Here is a 24,381-nt window from a genome sequence, read left to right on the forward strand (position 1 = left end):
CAGGGGTTTAGGAGCAGAGGCACGGGCAAGGGAGGAAACAGAGAGCGAAGGGGAGGAGGCAGAAGAAAAGATGAGTGATGACGACGACCCGAGATCTCCTAGTCTTTCTAGTGAATCAGAGGATTCACAGAAAGGAGCACCAGTGGCCAGGGCAAGGGGGGCACCCCAGGAAGATAGAGCCAGAGGGGACTCAGGGGGGAGCAGCTGGAAATCGGGACCAGCGTCACCGCCAGGAACCAGGGAAGAGGAAGGGAGCCAGGGGGGAAGCGCTGGCAGCTCACCACAGGAGGGAGGGCATGAGTCAGGAGTGGCCACACCTCCATCGGGGAGCGAAGAAATGGTTAAGAGGAAAGTGGAAGGTTGGGCGCGCGCGCCAAGTTCAAATGCAGAGGAAGGCGGCGCAGTAAGCAGCCCCGAAAGGGAACCAGGTCCTAAAGCCCGGCGCAAGGAGGCAGGAGGGTCCGGGTCAGCGTCAGAAGAATCCCGGAAGGAAGAAGCCCCGGGGGTAGAGGGACCCAGAGGAGGACAGTCAGGCGGAAAAGGTGGAGCAAGGCTAGGATATTAAGTTGGTGCACACGGGGCGGAGACTCAGACGGAGCTTCGCCGATCTAGCTACTAGACGTAGAGTTTGCGCGCAGCAGCGTGAGAATGGAAACTGTAATTCAATAAAGACTTTTACTTAATGATCGCTGGCTAGCGTGATCCTCTGTGAGCTAGGATCTTCAAGCAGCTCTGACAGTATGGATTCTGTCCATTTTAAATGCCCTCCCCCCATCTTGAGGTACTGTAGGTAAATGTATTTATCTTCTCATACTGAGAAATTAGATCCTCTTCTTGTTCACTAGGATGATTGCATGTTTAAGGAGATGTAAGGCGATCCAGATTATCACAAGGTTTCAACTGAATAAACCAACCTCTTTCCAGGGATTTGTTTTTCACTGAGCTGAGCAGACATGTCTGCCCACTGAAATGAAATATCACTCAACTCCAGAGCTCGATCACACTTAGAGGCTGATTTTGTCTCTCTAAGTCTTACATCATAGAATGCATGCCAAATTTCTGCCTTCAGTAAACAGATCTTGAAATCAAAATGGCATCAATTTCTCAATTGACTAATCCAATATATGTAAAGAAATGGTCCCTTATATTGCATTTTCCATTGATCTGGTTAGTGGAGAATGTATATGGGAGAAATTATAGCAAACAGGTGTAAAAGGTGGGTGGCTGTACTTAATTATAAAGATGCAACAAGACTTCTGTAAAAGTTCATGTAGCACACTCTTTGGAATGGCCAAGTAGTACTCCAGCTATTGGGTGTGGGTGACAAAAATGTTTTCAGGCTCTATTGTTTAATGTGAATGAAAACAATATTAGTATCACCTTATACTGTACATTTGTAGACCAGTATATCTGAGGGATAGACCAGTTTCACTCTTGCTGTATGGTGAAGAATTAGTTCTTATGTCATCCTCACAAGTGACTTGTGTGGTATAAGAGATTTTATATATTGTCATTCACCCAGATGTTTAATGTTGGTAAAAAACAGAGTATGATTTCTAGAAAACATCAGTGACAGCATATGAATGGAATCAAATTGCCCAAATAAAGTTTGTTAAGGGAAGCCCTGTTCAGGGGAAGTTTTTAAGGTCTGATGTCATATTGTGTTTTAATTTGTTGAAAGCCGCCCACTTTTGAAACTGTTTTCGTAGGTCTTTGGACCATAATAAAGAATGTATGTGTCAGGGGTTCAGGAGCAGAGGCAAGGGCAAGGGAGGAAACAGAGAGCGAGGAGGAGGAGGCAGAAGAAAAGATGAGTGATGACGACGACCCGAGATCTCCGAGTCTTTCCAGTGAATCAGAAGATTCACAGAAAGGAGCACCAGTGGCCAGGGCAAGGGGGGAGCCTAGGGGGACACCCCAGGAAGAAGGGTCCAGAGGGGGCTCAGAGGGGAGCAGTTGGAAATCGGGACCAGCGTCACCAACAGAGAGCAGGGGAGAGGAAGGGCGCCAGGTATCAAGCGCTGGCAGCTCACAACAGGAGGGAGGGCACGAGTCAGGAGTGGCCACACCTCCATCGGGGAGCGAAGAAACGGTCAGGCGGAAAGTGGAAGGTTGGGCGCGCGCGCCAAGTTCAAATGCACAGGAAGGTGGCGCAGTAAGCGGCCCGGAAAGGGAGCCAGGTCCTAAAGCCCGGCGCAAGGAGACAGGAGGGTCCGGGGGGTCAGCGTCAGAAGAATCCCGGAAGGAAGAGACCACGGGGAGCAGAGGGACCCAGAGAAGAACGGTCAGGCGGAAAAGGTGGAGTAAGGCTAGGTTAGTAAGCTGGTGCACAGGGGGCGGAGACTCAGACGGAGCTTCGCCGGTCTAACCCTTAAGACGTAGAGCTGCGCGCAGCAGCTTGAGAATGGAAACTGTAACTCAATAAAGACTTTTACAAGTGACCGCTGGCTAGCGTGATCCTCTGTGAGCTAGGATCTGGAAGCAGCTCTGACAGTAAGCTCCGTCTCTCGTTGTGGGCATCTACAGCCTCGCTGACAGGAGAGAAGGCGGGTGCCTACGACTCAGCTCACGAACGGCAGACAATATGACGGCCGAACAGCAGATAGGAGAACTCAGAGAAGCAGTGACACGACTGAATGCCGAGATACTTGCATCCAGGAAGAGAGAGGAGGACGCAGCTGCTGCCTACAGGGATCTCCAGGTCAGGTTGGAAGTGCTTGCGAAGCAAGGGCAACTGACACCCAAACCGGAGGGGATTGGGTTGGGGAGAAGAACAGGCGGTCTAGTCTCTCACTTCGATGGGAATTTACAACAGTACCCCAACTTTAGAGCAGATGTACAGTGTGCACTGCAACTGCTGGACAAAGACTTTAGAGATGAGCAAGAGAAGGTGGGATTTATCATGTCCCATTTGCATGGAGAGGCTAAAGCATGGCTGCGCAATTTGTGGAGAGATAAGGATACGGCGCTCCAAACCGCGGATGCCTTTATTAAAGCGATGGATGGCTGCTTTTTATCTAGCATAGACGTGGATCTTGCCCAGAAGGAGGTACATGGGCTGAAGCAAGGGAGGGCCAGCGTAAGACAGTACCATGCCCGCTTTTTTGCATTGGCCAGTGCCTTGGAATGGGACAGAGATTCAGCTCCAGTCAGAGACCTATTTTGGGAAGGATTGAACAGTGCGGTTAAAGATGAAATTGCAAGGGGGGAGAGACCCCGGACCACGCAGGAGGTCGTTCAGAGGGCGCTGGCGGTGGGAGTGCGGCTGGAGGAACGTCCATGGAGCAGGGACGAAGGACGTACAGGGCGCGAACCAGCGAGAGGGTTCTCCTTCGTTCCCAGGGAAGCTGCGCGTGCGCAATCCACGCCTCCGCCAGGAGGGGGAGCGGAACCGATGGAGGTTGGCGGTGCCAGGGCTCAGTCAGCAACCAGAGCCACAGCACCGGGAGCAGTCAAAGCGAAGCCTCCTAGAGGGAACAGGAAGTGTTACATCTGCGAAAGTCCGCAGCACATGGCGAAAGAGTGTCCCCAGAGGATCCACAAGCTCAATGCAGCCTCTGCGACGGTGACTGCAGCTACGCAGCACGGAGACGCACAGCAGGGAAACGACGGAGTCTGGCTGGAGACAGAGGCACTGGGGCCCAGCCAGACGAGTCAGTGAAGCAGTCCCCAGAGATTTTGCAACCCACAGACCCCCTCCCGCCCAAACCAGTAGTGCAGCTCACTGCATCGCTTCAGCTACCCAATGGCCTCACTCTAGACGTGCCAATCACCGTTGACTCAGGAAGCAATGCGGACTTTATAGGGCAGGACTTTGTCGATAAACACGCTATACAGCTGCTGCCTGCCACGCTGCCCCTGCAGGTCGTCACGGTGGATGGCAGGGAGCTGCTAGGGGGGCAGGTGGTGAAGCAAACGCCACCAATGGTGATGCGACTTGGAAATCACAGGGAAATCATCAGTTTTAATGTCACCAGACTGTCGGACACGCCTATTGTCTTGGGCATGAGTTGGCTGGACAGACACAGTCCGACGTTGGCTTGGTACCAGCGGCAGCTAGTCTTTGGCTCATCATACTGCGCTGAACACTGCATTCTGCCCCGGCAGGAGGGAGAGGAGGAGGAAGCGCAGCTGCAGCTGGGAACGCTGCAAGCAATCCCCCACAAATACGCGGGATTTTTAGAGGTCTTCTGCGAGAAGGAGGCGGACAAGCTACCCCCCCCACAGATCATATGACTGCAAGATTGACCTACTGCCAGGGGCGGCGCTGCCCAAAGGGAAGCTGTATTCCATGTCTGAGGACGAACTACAGGAACTCAAAGAGTTCATAGATCATAATTTGGAGCGCGGTTTCATCCGAGAGTCCAAGGCGGTGGGAGGCAGTCCTGTATTCTTTGTTAAGAAGAAGGATACGCCCCAAAAAAGACTTGTAGTGGACTACCGGATCTTGAACAGTGTGACCAAGCCATCGGACTTCCCCATGCCCAGGATCGACGACCTCCTCGCGACGGTACGCAAGGGCCGCGTGTTCACCAAGTTGGACCTGCGTGGGGCGTACAACCTCATTCGCATGCGGGAGGGTGATGAGTGGAAGACAGCCATGTTCACGCCCCTGGGCACCTACGAATACAGAGTTATGCCTTTTGGATTGCAAAATGGCTCCCACTGTTTTCAAGCTTTCATGCATCACGTGCTGGCGGGGCTCCTCTACAAGACGTGTGTCTGCTTCTTGGATGACATCCTGATATTTTCTGAATCGCAGCAGGATCACGACAGACACGTCAAGGAAGTGCTGAGCAGACTACAGCAGCATAGGCTTTACGCCAAGCTGGAAAAGTGCCAGTTCGACGTGACGGAGGTGGATTTCCTGGGCTACAGGTTGTCAGACAAGGGGCTCGCCATGGACAGCGCCAAGGTTCGTGCAGTGTTGGACTGGAAGAGCCCGCGCAACCGGAAGGAGGTCCAGCGGTTTGTTGGCTTTGCGAACTTCTATCGCAAGTTTATCAAGGGGTTCGCTATGCAAACAGCGGCCATCACGGACATGCTCAGTTCCAAGAAAAAGAAGTTCATCTGGACGGAACAGGCGGAGCAGTCCTTTCAGGCACTCAAGCATCTCTTCGCGTCGGAAGAGCAGCTGTTGCATGTCAACCCCAGCAGGCCAATGAGGGTGGAGACGGACGCATCAGACAGAGCCGTGGGAGCAGTCCTGTTGCAGCAAGACCCGCAGGGGGCTTGGAGGCCGGGAGCGTTTTACTCCAGGAAGCTCAGCAAGTCTGAACAGAGCTACACCATCTGGGACAGGGAGTTGCTTGCCATTCATGCAGCATTCAAGGCGTGGAGGCACTTCCTGATCGGCGCCAAGCACACGGTGCAGGTCTGCACGGACCACAAGAATCTGGAGCACTGGCGCACAGCGCAGTTCCTGAACCAGAGGCAGATACGTTGGGCCGAATTCTTTGCAAACTTCGACTTCCGAATAGAGTATGTCCCGGGGGACACCAATGTCATGGCGGATGCCCTATCCCGTAAACCACAGTATCTGGAGGAGGCGACGCCAGCGGCTGCCATGCACATCTTCGCACCGACGGTGTGGGCGTGCGCTTCGGCTACAGTTGACCTGGATGCGGTGAGGAGAGCGTTGCAGGACGACACCTTCGCGCGAGCCAAGATGGCAGAGGCGCAAAGGGGCACGGCAGCGACCGGCGAGTTCCAAGTTCGCGATGGATTACTCCTCCGTAAAGGGGCCATCTACGTGCCGGGGGACGATCTTCGCGCCAAGGTACTGCAGCAGCTGCACGACGCACCCACTGCCGGGCACTTTGGCACGGAGAAGACAATGGAATTAGTCGCCAGGGACTTCTGGTGGCCCAGAATGAGAGGGGAGGTCGCGGACTACGTGGCGAGGTGCGACACCTGCCAGAGGGCCAAACCAGTACACAGACCGCCGGCGGGACTGCTGGAACTGCTGCAAACCCCGTTCGAACCGTGGGAGAGAGTGGCCCTGGACTTTGTCACGGATCTGCCCAGCTCGAGGGGCAAGACGGCAGTGCTGGTGGTGGTGGACTTGTTCTCCAAGATGGCACATTTCATCCCGTGTGCGAAGGTGGCCACGGCGGAACAAACCGCCAATCTGTTCATAGATCACGTGTTCAAGGTTCACGGTCTGCCGCGGTCTATACTGTCCGACCGGGGGCGGCAGTTCATCTCGAACTTCTGGCAGAAGCTGATGGGCTTTCTGAACGTCAAGATCAACCTGGCTTCGGCTAGACACCCGCAGACCAACGGACAAGCGGAGCGGGTCAATGCCATCATGCAGCAGTACCTGAGATGTTATGCTAATCAACAGCCTGCGACGTGGGTGGATTACCTGCCTCTCGCCGAGTTCGCCTACAACAACACGAAGCACGTGTCCACGGGGGTGACGCCGTTCTTCGCCAACAACGGACGGCACCCCAGAACTTTCCCGGGACTGGAAAGAATGGGGGAGGGGGAGCCGCGGACTGCGGATGCGTTCGCGTCGGAGTTGCAGGAGGTCCACGATCAGCTTCGGCGGCACCTGGAGCTGGCTAAACACACATACAAGGTACAAGCGGACAGACACAGGAGGGTTGGCGAAGAGATCCATGTGGGAGACTGGGTCTGGTTAGCAGCCCACGCAGTGCCGGCCAGGTCGTTGGCGAAGAAGAAACTAGGGCATAAACAACTGGGGCCCTACCAAGTCGAAGAGCAGGTCAACCCGGTGGCTTTCAGGCTGGCGCTTCCGGAGGGCTCCAGGATGCATCCGGTGTTCCACAGATCGGTGCTCACTCCCTACAAGGCACCTCACAGATTTCAGGAACCAGGAACGGCACCGAGTCCGCTCCGAGAGGGAACCGAGCAAGGGGGAGTGGCACAGGAGGAGCCCATCAACGAAGTCACAGAGATTTTGGACTCCAGATGGGGGGAAGAGGGGGTAGAATACCTTCTCGCCAAGGAGGGCACCCCGGCCAGTGCCAACAGCTGGGTGCCGGGCTACGCTTTAGAGGAACCTCTGCTCAAAGACGAGTTTCATGCCCTCTTCCCACATAGACCCATGCCAGCAGACTTTTTCGACGACTGGCTTTTCACGCCCACGCTTTCAGCCAGCACGTTCCAGGGGTTCGACTCGGACGAGGAACTGACACGAGACGCCCGTTCCCCGGAGGGGTCACCCTCGGGATCTGCCTCAGAACCCTCATATTGGTGGGACGATAGACCAGAGGAGCAGTGGCGCAGGAAGTGGCTGGAGGGTCCAGGACGAGCAACGTCCCCAGAAGGAAACGAGGGAGAGACGGACATGGACGTATTCGGGGACGACCCGGGTTTCGAGCACGGCGGCACAGAGATGGAAGCGGAGGTGACCGTTGTCGACGAGAGCAGGGAGGAAGAACCGGAAGCCTTCAGGTGGAGGCCCGCCACGGGAAGCGAACTGTATCCGACATTCGTCCCCCTGACACGGCAGCACCCAGCTCCCGCACCGGAAGGAGGGGAGGGGGGAAGGGGGGGCTTCAAGGGGGGGATGGATGTCAGGGGTTCAGGAGCAGAGGCAAGGGCAAGGGAGGAAACAGAGAGCGAGGGGGAGGAGGCAGAAGAAAAGATGAGTGATGACGACGACCCGAGATCTCCGAGTCTTTCCAGTGAATCAGAAGATTCACAGAAAGGAGCACCAGTGGCCAGGGCAAGGGGGGAGCCTAGGGGGACACCCCAGGAAGAAGGGTCCAGAGGGGGCTCAGAGGGGAGCAGTTGGAAATCGGGACCAGCGTCACCAACAGAGAGCAGGGGAGAGGAAGGGCGCCAGGTATCAAGCGCTGGCAGCTCACAACAGGAGGGAGGGCACGAGTCAGGAGTGGCCACACCTCCATCGGGGAGCGAAGAAACGGTCAGGCGGAAAGTGGAAGGTTGGGCGCGCGCGCCAAGTTCAAATGCACAGGAAGGTGGTGCAGTAAGCAGCCCGGAAAGGGAGCCAGGTCCTAAAGCCCGGCGCAAGGAGACAGGGGGGTCCGGGGGGTCAGCGTCAGAAGAATCCCGGAAGGAAGAGACCACGGGGGGCAGAGGGACCCAGAGAAGAACGGTCAGGCGGAAAAGGTGGAGTAAGGCTAGGTTAGTAAGCTGGTACACAGGGGGCGGAGACTCAGACGGAGCTTCGCCGGTCTAACCCTTAAGACGTAGAGCTGCGCGCAGCAGCTTGAGAATGGAAACTGTAACTCAATAAAGACTTTTACAAGTGACCGCTGGCTAGCGTGATCCTCTGTGAGCTAGGATCTGGAAGCAGCTCTGACAGTATGCATGCACTAAGCTTCTTTGTTGGGAGTATCTAAGAAAGTGTTGTGTCTTGAAAAAGTAAACCAAAAGTCCCCTTTGAATTAACTGGTCATTTATTTGACTCTTTCCTTTTGTTTAACAATTCATTCTTCAAAGGTCTGGCAGATTTTTGCATGATACCTTATCAGGGCTGGCCCAGGTTGTTTTGCCACCTGAGGCAAAAGAGAAAATGCCACCCCCTCTTCCTCTGCAGCCCCTGCCCCATTGTGAAGGTGGCAGGGTAGCCAAAGGAGGTGCAGCAGGTGGGCCTGGATGAAAGCCAGATCCAGTCCTCTTTATCTTAAGCTGAATTGACGTACATGGTGCCTTTCCATCACACAGAACAACATTTAGCTACTACAACCCACAAACTCAAATGGGAACACGCGAACACAAAACAATTCAGTCTCACTAATGGGAGTGCTTTCCTTGGAGTAGTTAAAAGAATTTCCAAAAGACAATAAAGACAGTCTGACTCTTTTAAATGACTGTCCAGGTGAAAATGAGTAAATTCCTAGAAATAACCAGCTTTTCATTTCCCCCCTCAGATATGGATCCTTGTATCAAATGTCCCGAAGACCAGTATCCCAGCAAGGACCACAGTCAATGCATTCCCAAAGTTCTAAGCTGCCTCTCTTACACAGAAAACTTAGGGATTATCCTGGCTACTTTGGCCAATTCTTTCTCTTTCATCACAATTCTAGTGCTGGGAAGTTTTATGAAACGCAGGGACACACCCATAGGCAAGGCCAATAACCGGACTCTGACTTACATCCTCCTCGTTTCCCTTCCTCTTTTCTTCATCTCCGCTTTGCTATTCATTGGACAGCCAGGAGAAGGGAACTGCCTTCTACGCCAAACGGTCTTTGGCATCATCTTCTCTGTGGCTCTTTCTTGTGTCTTAGCAAAGACCGTAACGGTGGTTCTGGCCTTCATGGCAACCAAACCAGGATCTGGGATGAGGAAATGGGTGGGGAAAAGACTGGCAAATTCAATTGTCCTCGTCTGCACCTTCATTCAAGCTGGCATTTGTATCCTGGAGAGCCAGTGTGGTGTAGTGGTTAAGAGCGGTAGATTCGTAATCTGGGGAACCGGGTTCGTGTCTCCGCTCCTCCTCATGCAGCTGCTGGGTGACCTTGGGCTAGTCACACTTCTCTGAAGCCTCTCAGCCCCACTCACCTCACAGAGTGTTTGTTGTGGGGGAGAAAGGGTAAGGAGAATGTTAGCCGCTTTGAGACTCCTTCGGGTAGTGATAAAGCGGGATATCAAATCCAAACTCCTCCTCCTCCTCTTCTTCTTCTTCTTCTTCTTCTTCTTCTGTGGTTAAGTACTTAGCCTCCATTCCCAGATTCAGACATGCACTCATTGAATGGGAAAATAATATTGGAATGTAATGAGGGTTCAGCAACCATGTTTTACTGTGTCTTGGGCTATATGGGCTCCCTGACCATAATCAGCTTCATTGTGGCTTTTCCGGCCAGGAAATTACCTGACAGTTTCAATGAGGCCAAATTTATCACTTTCAGCATGTTGGTGTTTTGCAGTGTTTGGTTGTCCTTGGTTCCAACCTACCTGAGCACCAAAGGAAAATACATGGTGGTTGTGGAGATCTTCTCCATTTTATGCTCCAGTGCTGGATTACTGGGTTGCATCTTTTCTCCTAAATGCTACATAATTTTATTCAGGCCTGATCTGAACAGTAGAGAGCAAATAATGGCCAGAAAAGGTGAAAGGATGTAAGTTCATCTGTTTACTAAGCTCACTTAAAAACTCACTGGAAAGTCCACATCATGAGATTTTTAGTATTAGTGCTTTAATAGAGAGAGATCATTGCTCAAATGTAGCCTTCTTGTGAGTACAATTGTACTGGACAAACATTATCACAGGTCAATGCCCTGTTTTGATTTGGCTTACATAAATAAATGTAAACTTGACTTCGGCTATCAATAAATTGAGGATTTTGAAAACATAGTAGTGCTGGTATCTATTTTGACCAGTGAAATTGGGATTTGTAGTTCATTTTCAAGAACTGTTGTCGGGATCTTGGTCTCCATGTTGAGTTATCTTCTCTACTTGGGCATGAGACTATATAACAGGGAGCAGCAAATAAGGAAAAAGAAAAGAGGATAACCACAATAAAACAATAGTTGCAAAATTCAGAAAAGATATCCTAGGAGCTTTGTATTGAATGATGCCACTTCAGAGGCCAAAAGCACGCTTGGGAAATTATAATCATTCCTATCATTGTCAAAATTACTGTTTTCTGTCTTGTGACACAATTGACATCCAGAGCCTGTAAGAAAAATAAAAAATAAGCATATTGAAAAACCTATATAATTCCTGTGTTATTCAGAACTGGATCTAGGGATATGTAGGGTATTTTCATTCTTCTGCATAACCACTTTCCCACTGATTTTTAACAAATAAAGTATGCTGTGAGTATCCTGGTTCCTCATATATTCTCCTGCTTCCCCTGTTTATTTTCTGCTTCCCAGATTATTACTGTGGAAAACTGAACCTTATTGACCAGTATAGAATAGCACACATGCCCTGTAATTTGCATACCCATCTTTTGGGGAAACAAGCTGAGAATTCACAAGTTTGCATTTGGATTCCTTTGCTCACCACAGCAAAATCACTGACGCCTGCCCTGCAGAGACACATATTAAGTTGTTTAGAAATAAATTTTAAAAAGTCGCTCATCCTTAGAGGATAAAGGGGGGGGGGAGATAAAGAAAATACGCTGTTTAGGGAAATTAACGATGGACAAGGAGGTGAAATGAAATAAAGTAGCAGGATACTGGTACCCAGATTCCCTAAATAGCCATGCTGCAAATCTGTGTAGCAGCAACACCATCTACCATTCAAGGAAGGCTGTAGAAAAGCTGAAAATCAGCCACATTGAATTCTGCAACTGGAATCATGGGAATACAGCTTTGGAAGGGCAGTTTCATCAACAGGATCTTGCTTGTGGTGGTGTTGCTGCTCATTCTACCGTGTCGTATGGTATGCAATGCACATTCTATTAATTGCAGCATATATGATGATCTCCTCCCTATTCTGCATGAATTTTACCAGCCAGGAGGCATTGTCATTGGTGAGATTGTTTCTCAAGTATTACTCCTCTCTAATATGCTCTCTTTCATGGAACAGCCTGCCCAGATCACGACTGACGAACCTATGTAAGGCATCAATATTTTTCACACAATTTGAAATATGTATGAATTATAATTATTCACAACATATCCTTAAGGAATGATGTGCTTTATGCAGCTTTTGATGTAAAAAAAGTGACGCTTGGTTTGTTAATATGTGTGTGATACCTTCTACAATATCTTGTTGGGCATAAACCGCTAGTGTGTTTCCTCCAGATATCTTACAGGAATGAATGGATCGTGTGCATTTCTGTATCTCAGCTGGAGCAAGACCCTCTCATAGCATCTATTTGCTTCTGAGGTGGTTATATGGCAAGGAGCATTTATCTTCTTTCTGTTTGTCATTTATTCATGCTACATTTTAAATTTATTTCCAAACTGCTAGGAGTCCTATTCCTTTTTAAATGAGTGGCAAAATGAGGAAACCTTAAAACTAGTGCTATTTTTCTAGAAAAAGAGGTGCCAGAACTCATCATAAGCACCTTGTTCTCTTAGAATGGCAATGGCGCCCACCTGAGAGGTGCCAGAACTGAGTTCCAGTGAGTTCTGGCTGAAAAAAGTCCTGCTTAAAGCTATTTCATTTCTGCTCTCGCTACACTTTGTTGTATTTCATCCTTGATCTCAATCTCACCCCTTCCCTTGCCATTTCAGACTTCAGGTATTTCTGACATTTGGTTTCATATTGCTATATTTTAGAGAAATGGACATGTTTCTTATTCCTGTTTTAACACATCTAGTTTGCAAAGCTTACTCTCTCACATCATACAGGGAGAAACATAGGGCTATTGATGCAATACATAACAGACTTTAGAGGGGCAAAGCAAACCTAACCCTCTTGTGGAAGTATCGTTAGATAGGCCAATATTTACAAACAGAAACTTTTCCCTATTTGTTCTTCATACTTTTTAATTTAGAATCATAGAATTGTAAAGTTATTAAATCATATTAAATACGATACTGACCTTTCCCCCCTTTTTCTTAAAGAAAGGTGATTTGTGAATTGACTCCAGTACAATACAAGAGTATCTGGGGAAAGGATTTCATTGTACTTTCCATTTGTAATGTTTTCTTAAGCATTAAAAAGTCCTGGAACTGTATGAGCATTTAGATAATTAATTGACTGGAGAAATATTTATTTCATAGGTCTTATTTTTGTACTTTGGTATATAATCTTGTGCAGTTATAAACTACAGTTTAATCCTAGAAACCTGTAGAGATGTGATGATGAAGTGCACAAGTCGTTCTTGTTGTTGTTATAGCTGTGGTTTTATTAAACAGCTGCTAAATGTCTTGCAGATCAGTACCAAGGAACTACCAGCACGCTCTGGCCTTAGCATTTGCTGTCAAAGAAATCAACGAGAATCCCAACATCTTATCCAATATCTCTCTGGGGTTTCGTATCCTCAATAGCTACTACACTGCAAGGATGACCTACAAGGCCACCCTCAGCCTGCTCTCCACAGAACATAGGTTTGTCCCCAACTTCAAATGTGACAACCAAAACAATCTGATAGCTTTCATTGGGGGATGTATCTCTGAAGTCTCTGCCAACATGGCCATCATTTCAGCAATCCACAAGACTCCACAGGCAAGTTGTGTGTGCATGAGGGCATGGAGGTTTCACAAGTATGGTACACCATCTTGGTTTCAGGAAACTCTCTGACAGTGTTCGCCATGATTTTTAGTTACTGAATGAGAGAAATATGGGCTAGATGATTATACAATCTGATGGATAGAGAACTTGTAGGACAACAGAACACATGGAGTGTCTATAAATAGATTCTCATCAGAGTTTGGGGATATTGCAAGTGGGATACTTCAGGGCTTTGTTTTGAAGGTCTTGTTTCTCAGAATATTTATTGATCACTAAGACGAAAGGGTGGAGAGAATCCTTATCAATCCTTATCAACCCAATCAATTATCTATTTGTTGGATGTCAAACTTATTTGTTGGATGTCAAACTATTTGTTGGATGTCAAACTCAGCCAAGAGCATAAGGTCAAACAGATTCCTCACTGGCCTTGCAGACAACTTCATTGTCCAGAAAGTGGGAGAAGCAACAAGAGGAACAGCCATTTTAGATCTGGTCCTAACCAATGTTGATGACCTGGTTAGTGGGGTAGAAGTGGAAGGATCATTAGGCGCGAGTGATCATGCTCTTCTGAAGTTTACTATACAGCGGAAAGGAGCAGCCAAGCATACTAGGACTCAATTTCTTGACTTTAAGAAAGCCGACTTTCGGGAAAACTTAGGGAAGTGCTGGGTGAGATCCCATGGACAGTAATACTAAAAGGAAAGGGAGTTCATGATGGCTGGGAGTTTGTTAAGAGGGAGATAGTAAAAGCACAACGTCAGGCAATACCAATGAGACGGAAACATGGAAGGTGCCTAAAGAAGCCAGGGTGGCTATCTAAAGAACTTTTAACTGAGTTAAGATTAAAAAAGGATGTGTACAGAAAATGGAAAAGGGGGGAAACCACCAAAGAGGAATTCAAACAAATAGCCAGCACGTGTAGATACAAAGTCAGAAAAGCTAAAGCACAGAATGAACTCAGGCTTGCTAGAGAGGTTAAAAGTAACAAAAAAGGCTTTTATGGGTATGTTCGCAGCAAAAGGAAGAACAAAGAAACAGTGGGGTCACTCAGAGGAGAAGATGGTGAAATGCAAACAGGGGACACAGAAAGGGCTGAACTCCTCAATGCCTTCTTTGCCTCAGTCTTCTCCGATAAAGAAAACAATGCCCAACCTGAAGAATTTGGAGCAAATGATTCAGCAAAGGAAACACAGCCCAGAATAACTAAGGAGATAGTACAAGAATACTTGGCTAGTTTAGATGTATTTAAGTCTCCAGGGCCAGATGAACTGCATCCAAGAGTATTAAAAGAACTGGCAGATGTGATCTCAGAACCACTGGCAGTCATCTTTGAGAATTCCTGGAGAACAGGCGAAGTCCCGGCAGACTGGAGGAGGGCAAATGTTGTCCCTATTTTCAAAAGGGGGGGAAAGAGAGGACCCAAATAATTACCGCCCAGTCAGTCTGACATCAATACCAGGGAAGATTCTGGAGCAGATCATTAAGCAAACAGTCTGTGAGCACCTAGAAAGGAATGCTGTGATCACCAATAGTCAGCATGGATTTCTGAAAAATAAGTCATGTCAGACTAACCTGATCTCGTTTTTTGACAGGATTACAAGCCTGGTAGATGAAGGGAACGCAGTGGATATAGCCTACCTTGATTTCAGCAAGGCATTTGACAAGGTGCCCCATGATATTCTTGTAAAGAAGCTGGTAAAATGCGGTCTTGACTATGCTACCACTCAGTGGATTTGTAACTGGCTGACTGACAGAACCCAAAGGGTGCTCATCAATGGTTCCTCTTCATCCTGGAGAAGAGTGACTAGTGGGGTGCCACAGGGTTCTGTCTTGGGCCCGGTCTTATTCAACATCTTTATCAACGACTTGGATGATGGACTCAAGGGCATCCTGATCAAATTTGCAGATAACACAAAACTGGAAGGGGTTCCTATATAACAAGCAAAGTCAACCATAAGGCTACCCTGCCCCAGTATATACGGTCAAATAGACATGAAATGCAAAACCAATTTTCCGACTCAGCGGTTTTCTTTTTATTCACCTGCAAAATAAGAAAAAGTAGTTTAGGCCAGCGTGAGTTGATTCAGAACTCGCCAATCCCAGTTTGTCAGGCCAGTCCAAAAGATGGGAGTACCCAGGGTGTGTCTATCCTGTGTGTGGCCCCTCCTCTCCCTCCCAGCAAAAGCCAGCAGCTCCCCTGATCAGGTCATTCAAGCACACATGGCATTTTACAACTCTCACCCCTATAAATTATTTATTCCCATTTTGCAGGTGGGAGAGATGAGGCACAGATGATTTCCCAAGGCCGTCCATTGAGGATTTGAACCAGTCTTGCAGGAACACACACAAACACAACATGATCCATTGGGTAAACACCCTCTCGCTGTTATGTGGTCATGGCAGGAACTGTGGCTCTGAACTGGATACGAAGACTGCATATATGTTCAGTGGTGCCTTGCAAGACGAAAAGAATTCGTTCCGCGAGTCTTTTCGTCTTGCGATGTTTTTCGTCTTGCGAAGCACGGTCTGTCGCAACTGCACCTCTTCAAGCGGCTTTTAAAAAAAAGCGCAAGACGTTTTCGTCTTGCGAAGCAAGCCCATAGGGAAATTCGTCTAGCGAAGCAACGCAAAAACGGAAAACCCTTTCGTCTAGCGAGTTTTTCGTCTTGCGAGGCATTCGTCTTGCGGGGCACCACTGTAAATGGAAAGGGCACTGACACAGAGGACCTGCAACAATATGTGGTAACGTGGAGCACTTCTGTTCAGGGTTCTAGCAAGCCAGTTACCCCATCTGCCAGGATACTCCATTCCATTCCACCCACCCCACCTCACTCAACAGTTCAGCATCTTGTAGTTGCCAGGGAAAGACAAATCTGCCGTTTTCAGGTCTCTATGTTTTTTATTTTTCCTATCTTCAGTTTTCCACATTTCCACAGCAATTTCTTTTTTAAAAAAGCATGAAAATTTCTCAACAATTTAATGTGAATTTCTCCTAATAAACAGTGTGTTTTTTTGATGCAGCTTTGACTTACATGCACATTTTTGCCAGCTATCTTAATACATTCATTTGTATGTAGTTTTCCCCAATATATGTATTTTTGTAAACATTTTTGGGTTGAGCTTCCGTCTCAAGGCGATTTACACACAATTAAAAACACAAAAGCAACAAGTGCATTTAGAAGATTAAAACCATGGTGAAGACCCATTTATCCAGCTGGGAAAGGCTGCTGGAACAAAAATACCTTTGACTCTTTCCAGGAAGTGCAGATAATGAGTGTTTGTTGTATCTTGAGGGGAAAGCTATTCCATACAACAGCAGCCGCCTCACTAAAAGCCCTGCTCCGAGTTTCTGCAGAGCGGGCTTCTGAGATCTCTGGAACTTGCAAGAGAAACTCTCCTGCAGACTGCAGCCACCTACTGGGTGTACAAGGGATAAGGCAGTCTCTCAGGTAAGCTGTACAGGAACTTTGAAGTCAGTATCAACACCTTGAGCTTGGCTCGTTAGCGAACTGACAGCCCCGTAAACAAGGCAAATATGCCCCAACAGGCAACCAAGTCACGGTCTTCTGCACCAACAGAAGTGCCCAGATCAATCCTAAGAGAGCCCCCCATAGAGCTCACTGTAAGGTCAGGATACGTAGGAGACATAATGTTTAAACTATTGTGGTGAAGCTGGAGTTGCCTTTGTTCATGTGGTTTCAGATCTCCTGAGACATCCACGAGAGCTAGAAATTTTGTTCTTTTCCTTAGAAGCTGGTGAGGATGGCATGCTTTGTGGAACCTAGAAGTAGTTTAAGAAAGTGACTGTACTGCATCCAAGCCAGGCATAGAGGCTCTTAGTCCTTTCTGAGCCAACCACTTCTGTGTTTCCAAGCACAGGGGAGGCGGGCAGAAGTCCCACACTTTATGAAGAAATTGCACAATTCGCAAGTAAGTCGCCAATTAGTTGCCCACACAACTAACCTTTTGTGTTCCTAAAGCCTACTTTCCCTACATTGGAGCCACTTGTACAGCCAAATGCTCAAGTCTCGGCTGCAAGAAGAAGGAGGGCAGGAAATCCCCAAGCAAACCATGAATTGCAGCCAAAGCGAAACATATTTCAGCGCAGACAGAAACATCCTTCTTTGTAGCAAGAAAAAACCCCAAAACCTACAACTTTATTGGTACGGATTTCCAAATGCTGAGGATTGCACAAAACAAGAGACATATAATAATAAATGGAAGGAGGTGGGGGAGAAACTCCAGATGTTTTGGACTACCACCTCATCAGTCCCAACCCAAACATGAGGACAGGACTAGTCTCGGAAAGGCTGCTGCAGAGGAACGGATTAGGAGGCCATCTATTTGAGAGTTCTCTTGCCCAAGTCCTGCTGAAGTAGAACGGCGCTGAGCCCTGTTGTTCTGGAGTGAGGCCCTCTGCTCAAAGGGCTCATTTGAAGGCGTTGATCAAGGGGACCCCCCGCGCAGGGAGCTCCTGGTGCAGCTGGCGGAAGAGCATGGCACACTGGTTCCTCTCCTGGGCCTTGCCAAGGCTGTGGAACAGCCTGGCCTGGAGATAAAGGACATCCCGGAGCTGCTCCTTACAGTCCACCTTGGCAAAATAGGTTTTGGCTTCGTTGAGGTTCAGGATAGCTGACTCCAGAGCTGTCGAAAAAGAACAAAGCTTTTCTTCTCCTGCTTAAACATTTGTCATGTTTGTTTCATAAAATCCATATTTTGCCCAGCTGTTAAACCACCCCCCCTCAAAGATTAAACAGTGAAATATATTAAAACACAGTTGATTAAATAGATTATAAAGCCAGCTGCCTATCTGGGCCTTTGGGATTCTGCCTGAACCAAGCCTCCACCAGCCACGCCTGTCCTTGGCCCTGCTCCGTCCCCTTCCCATATCACTTCCCTGGCTGGACTGTGTCCCTGGGCAGAGGACGGAGGGTGGGGTGTGTACCCAAGGGATGCCCTTGAAGGCCTGTGCCTCTTGGGCTGAGTCCTCCCACCCGCAATATATCGTTTCACTCGCATGCCTATGGAATAGAGATGAGGAGGTGCACGGGGAGGTCTTACCTTCCGCCTTCTTCTGGGGAGGGTAGGAGGCAGCAGAGGCGACCTGGCACTTGGCCACCAGGAAGATGGCGGCTCCTTTGTCCAGCACTGCCCCGTGAGCCAGGATGGGCTCAATCGCCATGTGCAAAATGCTCAGCGCTTGCTCGGGAATGCCAAGGATTAGCTGGAAGGGAAGCGGGAGCCCCCCAATGTCAGGCAGAGATCATCACCTGCTGGTTTAGATTTCGCTTTGCTGAATTAGGTATTGTGTAGAAGTTAAAACGGGGTTTGGGGAACTTGTGACGCTCCCAGATGTGAGTGGACTACAATTCCCACCATCCCCAATGGCTGGCTGCGCTGGCCGGGACTGATGGGATTTGGAGTCCCAACTACAGATTATGTTGGTGAACGGCTATTTTAGATCCCACATTCCAAGGTCATTCACTAAGCCCAAGTACAGGAGAATGAAATAAATGCCTATTATCCCCCTTTTGTTATAATTATTATAGATTAATATACATAAAAATATATATTTATCTACAGATAAAAATAAGAACCCCTGAAAACATAAATAGAGCAATCATTTAAAAACAATTAAACACTGATAGATGTATTAAACTTATATGGTAAGTTTTACCATTTCTTTTTGTGCATCGAATTTTAAACTGCAAGCCTCTTGGGGCAAGGAGCTGTCCCCTTACAGCACACTGATAGAACTGCATAAAGGAGCAGGAAGAGCAAAGCAGGTACTGCTTGTGCCAAATATACCTGGGAGAAAGCCAAGTTGAGGATGGTTTCAGAGGCCAAGTACTGGAGGCGGTATTCCTGGGACAGAGCCAGTGCCTGGAGCAGGACGGGCAGAGCTATTGTGTGGCACAGAGACCTCCAGTAGAGCTCAGCAATGGACAGGAGGACACTAAGTCATGCAGGGGGGAGCAAGGAAAGAAATACAACAGTGTGCGTAAGTAGAGGAGCGGGAAACCCAACTCTTAGGAATGTAGGAAGCTACGGCCTATCAAGTCAGACCACTGATCCCAATTGTCAAGTATGGCAGCAGTGGCTCTCCAGGGTTTCATAGAGCCACAGAATTTTAGAGTTAGAAGGGGCCCAAAATGTAATAATAATAATAATAATAATAATAATAATAATAATAATAAATAATAATAATAATAATTTATTATTTATACCCCGTCCATCTGGCTAGGTTTCCCCAGCCACTTTGGGCGGCTTCCAACACAATATTAAAATACAGTGGTGCCCCGCAAGACGAATGCCTCGCAAGACGAAAAACCCGCTAGACGAAAGGGTTTTCCGTTTTTCGATGCGCTTCGCAAGACGAATTTCCCTATGGGCTTGCTTCGCAAAACGAAAAAGTCTTGCGAGTCTTGCGATTTTTTTCGCTTCCCCCCCCCTTTTTCTAAGCCGCTAAGCCGCTAATAGCCTTTTAGCTGCTAAGCCGCTAAGCCTTTAATAGCCGCTAAGCCTTTAATAGCCGCTAAACTGCTAATAGCACTAATCCGCTAATAGGGTTGCTTTGCAAGACGAAAAAACCGCTAGACGAAGAGACTCGCGGAACGGATTAATTTCGTCTTGCGAGGCACCACTGTACAATAATACACCAAACGTTAAAAGCTTCCTTAAACAGGGCTGCCTTCAGATGTCGTCTAAAAGTCTGGTAGTTGTTGTTCTCTTTGACATCTGGTGGAAGGGTGTTCCACAGGGTGGGTGCCACCACTGAGAAGGCCCTCTGCCTGGTTCCCTGTAACTTGGCTTCTCGCAGTGAGGGAACTGCCAGAAGGCCCTCGGCGCTGGACCACTGACCCCGGGTAAAACAATGGGGGTGGAGACGCTCCTTCAAATTGACTGGATCGAGGTCGTTTAGGGCTTGAAAGGTCAGCACCAACACTTTGAATTGTGCTCAGAAACGTACTGGAGTTCAACCCGCTACAATGCAGGAGATGCAGTCAAAGAATCCCCGACAGATGGCCCATCCAACCTCTGCTTAAAAACCTCCATTGAAAGAGAGTCTACAGATTCCAAGATAGTCCATTCTACTGTCGAACAGCTCCTACCAGCAGAAAGTTCTTCCTGAGGTTTAGTTGGAGCTTGAAGCCATTGGTTTGGGTCCCACCCTCTGGAGCAGGAGAAAACAAGCCTGCTCCATCCTCCACGTGACAGCCCTTCAGATATCACCTCTCCTCTTCTCCAGGCGAAACATACCCAATTCCCTCAACTGTTCTTCATAAGGCTTGGATTCCAGACCCTGGACCATCCTGCTCACCCTGCTTTACATACCTTCCAGCTTCTCAGCTGGGAACTGGACACAGGACTCCAGGCTGGGTCTGACCAAGGCAGGATAGAGCGGTGCTATTAGTTCCCTTGATCTAGACCAGGGCTTCACAAACCTGGGTCCCCAGCCATGTTGGACTGCAACTCTCATCATCCTTGACCACTGGTCCAGCCAGCTAGGGATGATGGGAGTTGTAGTCCAACAACAGCTGGGGACCCACGTTTGAGAACCACTGGTCTAGACACTATACTTTCAGAGAGGAGACATACCTATTCCTACCTAGGGGTGCTGGGAACGGAATCCAGGACCTTCTGCCTACAAAGCAAGTGCTTTCCTACTGAGCCACAGGCCCTGCCCAGCACTTGAAGCTGGTATTATAGCCCCAGCCCTTCTTGCAGGAAATGGAGAGAATAAAACAGAGGAAGCAGTGTGAAAGGAAGCACACTACAAGATATCTGAAGTGAATTACAGCCAGAATAATAAAAATGCACAAGGATTTTATTCTTATTTTTAAAATAAATAAATAAAATACAATAAAAAGTCTAAAGTGATTTACAAGCAGAGTAAAAACAACAACAATAAAAATACACAAGCATGTTTATAATGTAATCAAAATACTGGTGCTGCCCAAATGCCAGGAAAGCAAAGCCTTATTTGTTAGTGCTGAAATGAGGGCTGCCCTGATACCAGGTGGGCCTCCCTGGGGAGAGCATTCTGCATGCGGGGAGCTGCTACAGGAAAGCCCTGTGAGCTTCCCCCAGGCCCACGAAAGAGGCCCAGCAGGACCCCCAGCCTCACCCCACGGCCGCAGGGCTCTTAGAAGGCCCCCAGGGAAACTCAATGCTTACCTGATCACCATCTCAGTGTTCTTAATTTTCTGGCAGTGAATCAAGAGCTTCTGCAGGAGTTTGTGCGCCTCAGACATTTGATTCTGCGCTTTAAGCAGGATGGCTTTTCTGGAAGACAGAATCCCAGGAGCCCCCAAAATGGAGTCTGAAGCACGTCCAATTTGCAGTGATTTCAAGTGCTCAAAATCAAAGGGATGTCAAAGTGCTTATTTTTGGCTGGATCAAGAGTAAGATTTTATTTACTTGTATCCCACATTTTAGGGCCTTACAGTCACCAACCACTAAAAACAATAAAGAAATAAAGAAATAAATTCCTCATGTTCTTTTAAAAATTTCTGAGAATTTAAATTTCTGTGGTTTAATTTACGTTTAAAATTTTGTATATTGTCTGGGGTTTTTTTAATCATAGTAAGCTGCTTTGAGACCTAGATGATGAAATGCAGGATATAATTATTCAAAATAAAATACAGACTTCTAATAGTATAATGAAAAGAATGGATTGCAATGAAGCGTCAATAGTTTCTGATTCAATCCTAATGCAGGGGCTCCGAAACTGTGGCCTGCAAGTTTCATTCAGGTGGCCCATGGTGTGTCCACTTTATATATTCATAGTGGTTTTTAATTGCATTTTAATTGCTTCTTTTATTTTTATTTTATTTATTAAATTTATATACTGCCCTTCATCCAAGGATGAGTTTACAGTATAAAAACGCAAAAATTCATAACATAATAACCAACAAACAAATAACCCCTCTCCCACCAACGCACCTGAAAGGTCACAGAACTCGGCAAGGCAAAAGTCACCTCGCCATGGCAAGAGCCAACTGGCATCGGGCAACAGACTTTTCAGAAAGGGGGCGTTAGAAATTGTTTGCTTTCCCTCTATTTATGGGCTCCCGGGTGGCATCCTGCCCTAACCAGAGCATTGCATGGTATGCAGAATGCAGCTTGCTCAGACGCTGCGGAGGGAGGGGGGGCACGCAGAGGGGCAGGAAGGCCCAGGCCCGATCTCTGGCATTGGGTGGCAAGCGAGGAAAGACTGCCTGAGCTCCAGAAGAGCTGCTGCCAGCCAGAAAAGACAATACTTGGCTAGGGAGACAAATAGTAGAACTTGCTCCATCTAGCTCAGTCATACATACACTGACTGGCAGCAGCTCTCCAGGGCTTCGCACAGGCGTCTTGTGCAGCTTCACCTGGAGACGCCAGGGATTGAACCTGGAACCTTCTGCACACAGAGTAGGTGGTCTGCCACAGATCTGTGGCCTGGCCTATAGGGAATAAGGAAGCATCCTAGTTATGTTTCTCTCTCTTCTTAAAAGAAGCAAGTTTTTCCAAGCTCCTAGGGCTGTACGATGGGTGGTGAAACATCCAGCACTGGCAGTCCATGCACTCAACGGCTGAGGGCCAATGAGGCTTTTCCCAACTCATGCGGTAAAGCATTACTAATGCATGTACAAAATGTCTTACGTATATATATATATATTATTTTCTACAGTGTAACAGTAGGAAAAGCTAGCACAAGTAGAAAGAAAGAAAGAGGAATACAATGCCTTATCCCACAGGCATTTTAATCCCATGTTAATGCTAATCCCGTTTCAAGGGGACATCAGGAGAGGCCCTTGTTCCTGCAGGTGTGTGATCTCTTACCTGTAAACCCCCTCGGTGCTATTCAGGGCTGTAATCCCAGCCACCAGGGAGCCAGCAACGTGGTACTTGCCATCGTTCATAGCTCTGTCAAACTGGATCTTCTGCTCAAACAGCATCCACAGCTGGACAAGAACATTTCCGGATCAGGTTAAAAAGAAACAGGACAGGAGTCTTACTTACACCCCCCCCCCATAAATATATGACATGCCAACTTCATATAGGTATGTATTTTACAGAGGTACTAACATTTCAGGTTCTGCTTTCTTTGGCCTGACACAAATCAAAGGGTGCTGTAGCCAAGATGGCCATGACAGAACCCAGAGGATGGGGTGCTTGCTTTAGCAGAATGGGTCAGGTATTGTTATCCTCCAGGATGCAGTTGTCTGGCGTTACTGGTGTCACGTCCATGCATCCGGAAGTCCTTTCCGATATTCCTGGATCAGGTGGCATCTCTTTTCCAGTTCACTCATCCCTGCAGTCCCCTCCCTGTCCCTTTACTGGAGAGACTCTTTCGTCCACGTCCTTTGCTTAACCATGTGCTGCGTGGAAAAGGACTTCCTCTTGCCTGCCCTGAATCTCATGCCAATCACCTTCCTTGGAGGACCAAGGAGAGGAGGAGGAGAATCACTTTTCTTTCTTCACACCATGCATAATGGCATCACTTGCCGCCTTATCTCTAAACCAGGGCAGAGGAACCTGTGGCTCCTCCAGATGTTGCTGGATTGCACCTCCCACCTTCCCTGAGCGCTGGCCATGCTGGCAGGGGCTGGAGGAAGACGGGAGCCCAACAGCACTGGGGAGGCACCATGTTAGCCTTTTTTCATCAGCTGAGCTGCTCCAGATCCCTGGTCACATTTTGGGTAGGCTTTTACTTTTCACCTTTTCCATTCGTCTTTCCCCAGCTGTACATTAGCCTTTTTGAGATGTGGGAACCATAACTATTCTCACTTAAGTCTGCAGAGAGCTTCCTCCAGGTGAAGCATGGGAATTTAAGAGGTTAAGAAGGCCCCTCAAATCCTGGACACAGCACTGTTCAGAAATGCTACCCAAAGCAAGCTGAGAGTGCTGCTGCTTTGCTGCTGCTGCTGCTGCTTCATCTTCTTCATCATCATCATCCCTATGTCATAAAAAAAGATAAGTCTCTGCTCCCAAGGAGCTTACAGTCCAAACATTGGGCCTCACCTGTGCATGCTGACTGTTGGGAGGAAATCTCTCTTTGAGGTGCTTCAGTATTTCAGAGGCTGCTGTAAAATAGCCCTGACACAAACATACACAGAAAGACAAGACTGAAGTAAATGTTCAAGAAATTGGTTCTCAAAACAGAAACCTTGATGTCTATAGGAACTCCAAGAAAAAAAATTAAGATTTGGGGAACAATCCTGCTAAGGCTAAGTGCTTTTAAGTCACATTGATTTCAACAGAAGTGAGAACTCTCTCACTGAAGGAGCCCTAACAGAACTTACCTTTGACTGGACTCTGTGCTTGACT

The 24,381-nt window shown here is 48.0% G+C and overlaps 1 protein-coding gene across 2 annotated transcripts in view; it reads right to left on the bottom strand.

Annotated features, from left to right (window-relative positions):
* Nucleotides 1–17,188: 17,188 nt before the first annotated feature.
* Nucleotides 17,189–24,381, bottom strand: part of LOC308575811 (anaphase-promoting complex subunit 5) — a 32,542-nt gene continuing 25,349 nt past the window's right edge. For both annotated transcript variants that reach the window (XM_081174824.1, XM_081174825.1), the window contains 6 exons: nt 24,076–24,150; nt 22,894–23,015; nt 21,247–21,354; nt 18,877–19,024; nt 18,130–18,292; nt 17,189–17,712 (listed from right to left, as the gene is read on the bottom strand). In XM_081174824.1, the coding sequence (XP_081030950.1) occupies nt 17,498–17,712; nt 18,130–18,292; nt 18,877–19,024; nt 21,247–21,354; nt 22,894–23,015; nt 24,076–24,150 (831 nt within the window). In that variant the 3' untranslated portion in view covers nt 17,189–17,497. The remainder of the gene's footprint in view (nt 17,713–18,129; nt 18,293–18,876; nt 19,025–21,246; nt 21,355–22,893; nt 23,016–24,075; nt 24,151–24,381) is intronic.

The sequence above is a fragment of the Podarcis bocagei genome (genome assembly GCF_964188305.1).
Source record: "Podarcis bocagei genome assembly, chromosome: 16".
NCBI classification, from domain to species: domain Eukaryota; kingdom Metazoa; phylum Chordata; class Lepidosauria; order Squamata; family Lacertidae; genus Podarcis; species Podarcis bocagei.